The 11,521-nt window shown below is 26.7% G+C and overlaps 1 protein-coding gene across 1 annotated transcript; it reads left to right on the forward strand.

Moving 5' to 3' along the window:
• Nucleotides 1–2,003: 2,003 nt before the first annotated feature.
• Nucleotides 2,004–3,089, forward strand: LOC103868176 (rRNA-processing protein FYV7). Its single transcript, XM_009146274.3, has 2 exons — nt 2,004–2,260; nt 2,491–3,089. The coding sequence occupies exons 1-2, from the start codon at nt 2,101–2,103 to the stop codon at nt 2,916–2,918; spliced, it is 588 nt and encodes a 195-aa protein (XP_009144522.1). The 5' UTR covers nt 2,004–2,100; the 3' UTR covers nt 2,919–3,089.
• The last annotated feature ends 8,432 nt before the right edge of the window (nt 3,090–11,521 follow it).

Here is an 11,521-nt window from a genome sequence, read left to right on the forward strand (position 1 = left end):
CCACACCTTAGTTTTTCACTTTTAAAAGTTAAGAACTTTTATAAAATGAAGGGAAACATTAGGCATAGGCGTTCGGGTCTTCGGATCAGGTTTGGATCGTTTTCTCTCGGGTCCGGGGTTTTCGGGTCCTAAACATTTAGATCCAAATAGGTACTTGTAAATTTTTGGTTCGGGTTTGGGTCTATAATTAAAATACATTTAAATACCCATAATTTTCGGGTTCATATCATGTCCGGATTGGGTATTTAGGATATGAAAGGACATAAAATACTCAAACCCTATCAAATTTAATCGAAATTTGTCATATATATTTAAATTTTTTAAAAATAACTTAAAAATTTAATAATGTAAATAAAACATTTTTAACCTCTAAAGTTTATATTTAAACATATTACTTGAAAATGCTACAAAAATAATAACAAAAAAATATTTCAACTAGACAATAAAATAAAATATAGAAAATAGAATTAAAAAATAATAATTTTGGATATTCATGTTTTTAAGTTGGGAATGAATCGGTTCTTATCAGATCGGATTTATTCGGGTTGGTTCTTTTCGGATCCAGGTCTATTCAGGTCTTCGGTTTAGTTTTTTTTTTTGGATAGAAAATTTTTGGATCCAATAGGTACTTAATTATAAAATTTCAGGTCGGATAGTATGAGATCGGTTTCGGTTCGGGTTTTTCGGGTCCAGGTAAAATGCCCATGCCTAGGAAACATTCAAGATTTTCAGAAAATGTTTTTTTTTTCTCGACAGTTATGATTCTAATTTACCAAAAATCTGACCTCTAAAAGCATCAAACTCCACCTCTTTTTTTACCCCAATAATATCATCTAGAGGCAAAAGGCAAATTACTGCATCAACTGCTAAGAATGTGGAGAAGAAGCAGTAAGTCTGAAAGCAAGTCAGTTGTAGGCCAGACTCAAACTCATTTCTATTTTTGCCTCTAAAATAGAGATCGCTATTTTTTCCTCTATTTATAAAGTAAAAAATAGCATTTCTCTATATTTTGCTCTATATGTAGAGATCTTTATTTTAGAGAAATACATTGAAGTTAACTTATCTCTATTATAAAATTTCTCTATTTTTGAAGTAAGAATAGATGAAGGGAAGAGTGGGAATAGTGAATTCCTTATCATTCCTTCCAATGTACACCATTTACAAGAAATATTTGTTCCTTATCATTCCTTAATATTCTTTAAAATTTAAGGAATAATAGACTACAATTATTTCTTGAGAAATTCTCATAAATAGACCATTTTTAAGTTTTGGTCACAAAAATATACCACAAGGAGGAAAATGACCAAAATGTTTCATTTAATAGGTAAAAAGACACTAATACCCTAGATATATAAAAAACTAAAAAAAAATAAAAAATAAAAAAAATAACTTTTTTTATAGTTTTAGATTATATGTTTTCAAATTCTAACTTTTTTATAATTTTATTTTTGAAATTTTGTTTTTCGAAAATGTTTTTAAATTTTTTTTTCAAATTTTGGAAAATACTTTTTGAAACTATTTTTAAAATTTTTATTTTCAAATTTTTAATATTTATTTTTTATTTTATAAAATTTTAAACCTCAAACCTAAATCCCCACCTCTTGACTCTAAACCCTAAGGTTTGGATTAGTTAACCCTATGGGTATAAGTGTATATTTATCTTTTTAATGAAATATTTTGGTCATTTTGATTCTTAAAATCTATATTTGTGATAAAAACTTTTTTAGTGCTATCCTGATATTTCCTTTATTTCTTATCAAATTAAAAAATGAATAGATTTTCTTTTTATTTTATTCCTTTTCATTTATTTTCTTCATATTTTTTATATTCCTTTATGGTCAACGGTCTAGAGCCGAATACTTTGGAGAATGGAGATGGTGTAACATGGGATTAGCCCAATACGACAAATCCTAATTGTAAAATATTGTGGGGGCATTCCGTAATTATAAGTTAATAATGTAGCTCTCTCAAAAATAAAAAGAAACAAGGGTAGTGCTGTAATTATACTTAGATCCAAGTTCCCCCAATTCAGAAGACTCCAGACTCGCCGCAGGTTACAAATTAGGGTTCGTAATCTCTTTTGTGGAGAATCACGCGAAGATGAAGAACTTTCATCAAAGAGATGAACATGACACTGATACGAGGAAGAGCGAGACGAAGAGGAACAAGAACATGAAGAGGTTGGGAGGCGGTGGTCTTTCACTCCAAACTTTTGCTAACTTGAAGTCGAAGAACAGTCACTACAACCCTGCTGTCATCAGTAAGAGATCTTTTTTTATTTTATCATAATCTTGTGATAGAGTTAGCTGCTTTGAGGATTAGGAGGAACGTTAGCTTTAGAATGATGATATGATGGCTATGTTTGTGATGTTAAGCATTAGAAGATAACTGTTTGGAAAGAAAAAGAAAAAAAATAAGATAACTGTTTGGAGTTCCTCAGACTAGGCTTGAAGTAATGTTTATTACTTGCGCTAACTTTTCTCTTTTCAGAAAAGCAAAAAGAATTCTACAAGAATGCCAAGCATGTGAGCAAGTTTAGGAAGTCGCTGAAGCAGCAGAACTCTCATGAAAAGGATGAGATGAAGATGCAGAGCTTTCATGAAGAGGATGAGACTGGAGAGAGTAGTAGTAAGGTGGCTAATAAGGGTAAATCTCACAAGAGAATCGGTGTAGAGGAGGTGTACAAGCAGACACGAGAAGAGATGGAAAAAGCGAGGAGGGAGAGGGAGGAGGCATTTCAGGCCAAGAAACAAGCCAAAGAAGAGGCCGAGTCCCGGAGGAAAGCAGCAAAAGGGAAAATGATGAGGAAGACTCGACATGGTCAGCCTGTAATGAAATACAGAATAGAGCATCTTCTTGAATCTATCAAGAAGTCTGCTGAAAACGATGGAAAGAACCACATGACCAGCTCATGTTGATACACTGTAATCCTTGCTTTTTTATGTCCTTCTTGCCAAAGACATTACTACTGCTTCAAATTTTGCTTCTTGTGTTGGTTTGAGGTAAACTTTTGTAGTTTTTGGATAGTCTTTGCAAGTATCAGCACATTGGTGTTTGCTTACTGTTTATCTCAATGATTTTAGCTGCTTCTTTGGATTCCAAACTTTAACTCACAGACATGCTGTGAAATGCTTCTATCGCAGATGTGATTCTAACATCTTAGTGAAAACAATATGAAGAGGAAGAACATATGGAAGATGAATCTCCAGTAGGGCAGTGCTCCCCAATGGGCAATTCCTTATCTCAAGCTTCTTTTAATTCTCACAGCCTGACAACGAGTGATGAAGCATCAAATCACTGTCCCAAGCAGATGCTATTGATAGCATACCAAGCTTCTTGGCATGTATCCCAATGTATTCAAAGGCCTTGTCAGTTGAAGATCCTTGCATCTCTGAACTATGGCTTTGAATCCTTCATCAAGTGGCTGCTGTGTTAATGGCTCCATCACACTGAAGTGGTAACTAAAGCTGCTTTTGTAAACTGGACACTAAAGTAGATAACAGATTCAAGATTTGGACAGCTTTCAGACACAGAGACCAGACCTTGTTCCCTCAGAGCGAGCTATATTTGTTTCATCAACTATCTGCTCCAGATGGAAACACCCTTAATTTCGCAGTTCCTTTTTTTTTCTCGCAGTTCCTTACACAACACGAGGCAATAACTTTGAGACCTTTGTCCTCTATTAAGTCCATTACCTGAGAGACGTCTTATTTAGTAGTATGAAACCAACATAGCGTCGAAACGTGGAACAATCAAATGCATGGTACACAACCATAGCTTCTGCAGTTTCGAGCATTGACTAAGAAGCTCGACAAGATCAAGCATTTGGACAGTAGCATAGCTCAAGTTCAACGATGTAAGACCAGGACAAAGAGAGTAAAGAAGTGGAATATACTCAGGGAGGACATCCCAAAGACCAGATACGCTATTAAGTTGTTTCAATAGATGATAGTGACAAAGGGATTAAACTTTACAAATTTACCCACACGGTTTTTTATTTTATTTTGTCATCCTTACCAACACATTCATCTTCATTTATTTGGTGTATCTCGTATTGGTATTACTTTATTTTTAACAAACTAAAATTGAAACGGAGTAACATATCTTTAACATGTGGTTAAATTTTTAATAATTTTTTCAATATAAATGAATTAATATATTTCTTCTGTCTCATATTTACTTAATATTATGCATGATTAATGACATAACCTGTAAAAATTAATAGTCATAAAATATCAATCGTAACTCGTTCCACTATATTGTAAAATAATATAAATATTAGTTAACTTTTAATATTTTATTTTATCACGTAAAAGTATATATACCAAATTTTATATCTAAATTTTTAAAAGTTATATTTTAGAAATAAAAATGATTTAATATTTTTCAAATTGAAAATTGTAAAGTCTAGGAATTTTTGTTATTTTGTGTGTATATATACTTTAATCTACATTAATATTTGTACTTTAACTATATTATCTCTTATATATTAAAATAGAAGCATTACAACATTTTAGCTATGACACTAGAAAAATGGCATATTTCAACATGAACTTTGTCCTTCATATCTATTCTTTTTCGAACTTTGTAGTAGTGCATATTTCATACTTAACTAAGCAAAAATTTAAATATACTACATGAGCTTTAATGTATCGTGCCTTTTCATTTCCGAAGTTTTAGTAGTATATATTCTATACCGAACTAAACAAAAATTCAAAAATACTACATAAACTCTTAAATTTTTGCTTCTATATATATTGACCGTCAAAGGTGTTCGTCATCTGTTAATTTATCAAAACAACGTCATTTTGGATAACATCTATAAACCAAAATAACTTTCTTTTATAAATCGTGTAAACATTAACTTATACTCCCTCTGTTCCTGAAAGTAGGATTTTCTAGATTTATTTTTTGTTTCAAAATAATAGATTTTCAAAATTTTAAGGTACTTTTAGTAGTTAATGTTGGAAAGTTGTATACTTTTAAGAAACATTAATTGAAAATATCTGAATTGATTGAATACTATTGGTTGATATTTATTGGAAAATGTATAGTAAAATAAATAATACATTCAATTGTAAAAAGTTAATTGTTTTCTTAATATGTGTGAATACTCTAGAAAATTTTTCTTTTAGGAACAGAGGGAGTATATACTTTTTAGTTTAATCAAATAAATGTTATCAAATTTTTATTGTTTTAGTTTTATCAAATAAATCTATGATTACTTATGTTAATAAATTTACCTTTAAAACTTATTATTTTATAAGTTTAAATTATTTATTACTAATTCATATATTTACTTTATACTTGTCCACCAGTGTGAGAGTTTGAATTTCCCAAAAAACAAATTTTAACTTTACAGAATTTATCCAAGATAACGCGTTTTGATAAATTAATGGATGACTAACACCTTTGACGGTCAATATATATAAGCACGATTTTGAGAGTTCATGTAGTATTTTTAATTTTTAATTTTAAAGAATTCGTCCAAAACAATGTCGTTTTGATAAACTAGCGGATGACTAACACCTTTGACGATCAATATATATATAGAAGCACAATTCTAAGAGTTCATGTAGTATTTTTGAATTTTTTTTAGTTCGGTATGGAATATGCACTATTAAAAGTTCGGTAATGAAAATGCATGATGCATTAATGTTCATGTAGTATATTTAAATTTTTATTTAGTTCAGTATGGAGTACGCACTATTACAAAGTTCGAAAAGGAATAGGCACAACGGGTAAAGTTCATGTTGAAATAAGCCATTTTTTCCGTGTTATCACTAGAACTCTTAAAGTCTCTACAGAATTATGTTGGTCCACTAAACATATATTATATACTTTTCATTAAACTAACCATGAAATTAATTCACAAACCACAATTATTATTTTTCTTCTTTCCTTAAATATAATCTACGAAATTACCAAAAGTGAATAATATATATATATACTAGTGGTGTGCCCGCGCTACGCGCGGGTTGTCTATATTTTTAAAATATTTTTCTTGTTATATTCCTTTTGTAAATATATTTTATTTTTTTATAAGGAATTATTTTGAGTTGATATATTTTGTGTCAGTACTAAACTTTTTTTACCTAAACTACTTATATATAAAAACAAAAGGAGTATGATCTAAGCTAGGTATAAGTTATTAGAATTGTTTATTCTTAGGAGACAATAGAATTAGTAAACGGTTTAAAGGAAGAAAAAAATACAATTATGATTTTTTTAAACTTACAACCCCTTTTCTATATTGTAAAGATGTCTGAAATCATAGATGTGTTTTCCTGCATAGTGGATAGCTTATGTTTCTACAAACCCATTCATTAATGAAGTAAAAATGAAAATTATGACCGCAAGTAGGAGAGCATAGGTTGTTTCTATAGTTGTAATTTCTGAAGCGTATAGTGCATGTATTGTATTTTTGTTCTGTCATCGGATGCCTAATAGTTTTCTCAAATTGGTGATGATAAGGTTGATATCTAGTCTTACAATTGTGTTGGAATTATTGTACGTGATGGGAAGAGTAAAATTAAAATCAGCAGTTATGTTATATTGTTGCTGGCTGTCATGACGTATTGGCTATTCTCGTGAATAAAGAAGCTGGAGTTGGGATGGTGAATCTCATGGTACGTTAAATTGTATATTCTTTATGTATTTTTCATTTGATTTATACTTTCTTTATTTTCTCTTTCTGTAGTTTTTTTTGTGTTTTATATTTAAAGATATCAGTAATATATGAGTTTTGATTTAGAAGTTATCTTACTTCATTGAAAACTGAAAGTGGATAGATTTAAATATTTGATTGGAATCAATAAATTTATAGTTGTGCTTTATATCATAACTTTTGTGATTATTTGAAAAAATTCTACGCTTCGCACAATGTTTTTTATTTTTTTAACAGCTATTTTGTAATTTTAGTTTTAGTTATGTGTTAACTTTTGTTGTGATTTTCAAGAAATTTCTTATTTTTTCTAAATTTGAGTTTCACGACCATTAAAATGGGAAAAATCCATGAGATACATCATTTAATAAATGGATTCCTTTAACTTTTTGTATTTATGAAATATTTTATTTGGTTGGAAATCGTATTCTCTTGGTTGTTTATTCATGTTGCATTGTATGATAGAAGTAATTGTATACTCCCTCCGTTTTTTTATATAAGTCATTTTAGAGAAATTTTTTTGTTCCAAATTATATGTCGGTTTTCTATGTAAAATTTATTAATAACTAATGTTGTATGGCCAATGATAATATATCTTCTATTTTTTTATTGATTGAATTGTGGTTAAGTAAATAATTAATGATTTTTTGTTTAGAAAATATAAGAAATTAATGATTTTCTTAATCTACGTGCATAGCTGTAAAACGACTTATATAAAACGACGGAGGGAGTAATATTTTAGATGTTTTTTTTAAATGGCTTTTTTGTTGTTGTTTGTGTTACTTTGTAGTATTGTACGTTTAGTTTTTTGGTTATGTTTTAAATATTTGTTGTGTAATCGAGGATATTTGTGAGATTGTGATGGCTCTTTGGTTGTGTTGTATCTTGGAGATATAATTGTGAGCTATCAATTTAATATAATATGTGTTTTTCCTTCGTGTGATCTAGTTTTTGATTTGTTAATTTTTATAAATTAAATTTTCTCATTTCTTTGAAGAAAAATAACATAACAACTGTTCTTTAAATCATAAAACAACATTTTTGTTTGTTTATATTGGTATATAAGGTGTTGCATATGTTTTCAAATGGTATACCGACATGTTATTTTTATCTTTGTATTTTTATAATTTATCATGTAACACCTAATTCATCATATAATTTATCTTTGAAATTTTGATCTTGTACAGTTATTGTTTATATTCTTCTAGCATTGGTCATTGTATCCTTAACTTGTTTTCTAATTAAGTTTCCAGATTATGTATTTTAAATTTCTGACTCTGCCAAGCACAACATTATTATATCATTTGTCCTACGAACGATATATAAACTTTCTGTAGTCATGTGGAAATGATGAATTATAAAAAAAAATGTGGAAACGATGAAGCCTTATGTTGATGTAGTTGTGATGAAAATAGTCATTACTGAGTGATTCATAATTAAAATTTCAAATAATGATAAATAATCATTGGAAGTCCAATCCAATTGAGAGGCGTTAACTCAATTAGTTAAAAAGATATTCTTCCAATATTTATTAGTCAGTCCAAGTTTTATGCTATTAATATGATGATATACAGTAAAAATGTATAAATTAATAATATTCGAATTATGGTATTTTATTAATTTAGAGATTTATTAATTTACAAAAAATATTTTTTTTTGTTTTTTTTTGTTTTCAACAAATATATTTTTTAAATAAAATATATTTGATTTTAGTATAAATACGTTAATTAATTTTTTTTGTAATTCAACGTTATATTGGTTTGATTAAATTAGTTTATGTATATAATATATGTTTCATAGAATTTAAATATGTTTTTAGATTTAATTTTACTAAATCTTATCAAATATATTAAATTTTTAATAAATTATAAAGACAGTTTCATTGAGAATATAAAATGAAAAATATAATGGTTTGTTTGTACATAAAAGTGTACATACATAAAAATTATTAGTTTATTATGTTTATTAATTTAATCGAGAGTTTATAGATTTTTCTAGTGTATGCCATGTTTGTAAATCTGTGATAAGCTCTTCTTTACAAATTTGGCGCTAAATATGAAAAATAATGTTACATATTAAAGCTCGCAATTAAAATATACCAGTGCAAATAGGAAATTTTTATCTATGGCTATAGGAAATAAAAATCTAAATCTTATACATGTATTTGTATAATCTTTTAACAATCAAATTAATAAACTTAGGAAGTTGACAAAAAGAACAAAATAAAAAGAAAATGGATGATTTTATTTAATCGAGAATGTACTTGGCGGTCCAAATTGTATGAATCATTAACCAAAGCCAATGGATCAGATCCCTTATATATTAATTGAGGAACATTTGAAAAGATGTAACCTCAATTTTGTATTAATTAAAAGAGGCCCCAATGCATAGGTGGCACTCAATTAGGTAGTCAATTACATTCAATTGAAAAATAAGTAGGTCCACATTCGATTTTTATATGTTGTTAGATACATAAGTTGGTCAAACTATATGATATAATGATATGATATGATATTTTCTTTCCTTAAATAAAACCTACGGAATTACCATAAATGACTAATATATATATGACAATTAATGATTTTAATAATAAAGATTTGATAACAATGTATATCTCCTCCATCACTTTTTGTTTAATTTTATATTATTAAAATAAATTAAACAATCAAATTAGCTATAAAAATAAAATTTAGATTTTTTCGTATATGTTATATTTTGAATTTTTAAAAACGACAATAAATGACTAAAACTATTAAAATTATTATGTTAAAAATTAATGATCAATAGTTTAACATTTTTATTATAAGAAGAAACACATGATTTTAAAACCATATGAGCAAAAAATATCATTTAATAATAAAATAAATATATATATATATATATATATATATATATTAAACACTATATACCATAAGATTACATAAATATTTTAATATTAAAACTTTCAATGAATTTTCAAGAACATTTATAAATTATAAACTTATTAAAGATTTCAGATTGAAAATTTTGTTATCGATGATTTAAATATTTTGTTATAAAACGATGTGAACGATCATAGAACCGTATGATTATAAATTCCTATTTAATAAATAACTATACAAAATATACTATTCCTAGAAAAATAGGTTGGTCCATCTTAACTTATATTACACTTTTTGCTAAACTAACTACCGAATTGATAAATAACGTACCAAAAAATGTTTTGCACTTTCCTTAAATAAAAGCTACGAAATTACCTAATATGATTAACGTATATGTGAAAATTAATTATAATGAATAATAAATATTTGATAACAATTTTTGTTTCTTAGTTCTTTTTTTTAATTTTATATTATTAAAATATATTTAAAAATCACATTAAATATATAATAAAAACATTTAAAAATTTTCTTATATGTTATATTTTAAATTTTTCAAAACGTCTATAAATTATTAGAAATTTGAAGATCCCCACTCTGAAAATTTTGTGATCAATAGATTATTTTTTTGTCATAATAAGTTACAAATGATCATAAAATTGTATTAATATGAACTTTTATTTAATATTATAAGAAGATACACATTATTTTAAAACCATATGAGTAAAAAAATATCATTTAATAATAAAACATATATATATATATAGATTATACTATATACCATAAGATTACATAAATATTTTAATATTAAAACTTTCAATGAATTTTCAAAAACATTTATAATTTATAAACTTATTAAAGATTTCACATTGAAAATTTTGTTATCGATGATTTAAATATTCAGTTATAAAATGATATGAATGATCATAGAACTGTATGATTAAAAATTCTCATATAATAAATGACTATATAAAATATACTATTCTTAGAAAAATAGGTTGGTCCATCTTGACTTACATTATATATTTTATTAAACTAACTATCGAATTGATAAATAATCTACCAAACTTTTTTTTGCACTTTCCTTAATTAGAAGCTACGAAATTACCTAATATGATTAACGTATATATGAAAATTAATTATTATGAATAATAAATATTTGAGAACAATTTTGGTATCTTAGTTCTTTTTTTTTAATTTTATATTATTGAAAGATATTAAAAAATCACATTAAATATATAATAAAAACATTTTTATTTTTTCTTATATGTTATATTTGAATTTTTCAAAACGTCTATATATTATTAGAAATTTGAATATTCCCACTCTGAAAATTTTGTGATCAATAGATTATTTTTTTGTTATAATAAGTTACAAATGATCATAAAATATAACGCATATGAATTTTTATTTAATAAATATTCAAACTAAATAATATATATATATATATATATATATATATATATATATATATATATATATATATATATATATATATATATATATACACTAATGATTTAAAGCAACAAGATTGGCTGATCAATTTAGTCGTCCAGTTGAAATCTTTCAAAAGTATGTGAAAGACTAAAGTCAAAATAAATATGGATTTAGAATAGTAGTTATATTTTACTAACCAAATACCGAAAAAACCGAACCGAACCGAACCGAACCAACCCGATATCCGGATTGAACACCTGTAATCCAAATGAAGCCAAACTATTGTTTCATTCTCAAAAATATAATAAAAATAATAACTTAATCCCGCGCAAGGCGCGGGTCTTATCCTAGTATTCTGTTATTCGCAAGTACTTTATAAAATTGAGAGTATAGCTCGATTATTTTCCCATGCAACAATATTTTGTTATCATGTTTCGCAGGAATAATTAAGAATTCTGATACTTTTAGTGAAGACATACAAAGTTCCAAATGTTAAACCTGTAGCCTGGTGACTGTTAAACGACGATGTGTACAGATGAAAGATGGTCTCTGCTAGTTGGAG

Source organism: Brassica rapa, chromosome A02 (assembly GCF_000309985.2).
Source record: "Brassica rapa cultivar Chiifu-401-42 chromosome A02, CAAS_Brap_v3.01, whole genome shotgun sequence".
NCBI classification, from domain to species: Eukaryota; Viridiplantae; Streptophyta; class Magnoliopsida; order Brassicales; family Brassicaceae; genus Brassica; species Brassica rapa.

Coding starts and splice junctions, on each gene's coding strand:
- LOC103868176 (XM_009146274.3), top strand. CDS start 2,101: ATGAAGAACTTTCATCAAAGAGATGAACATGACACTGATACGAGGAAG. Junction 2,261..2,490: donor CTACAACCCTGCTGTCATCA/GTAAGAGATCTT, acceptor TTCTCTTTTCAG/AAAAGCAAAAAGAATTCTAC.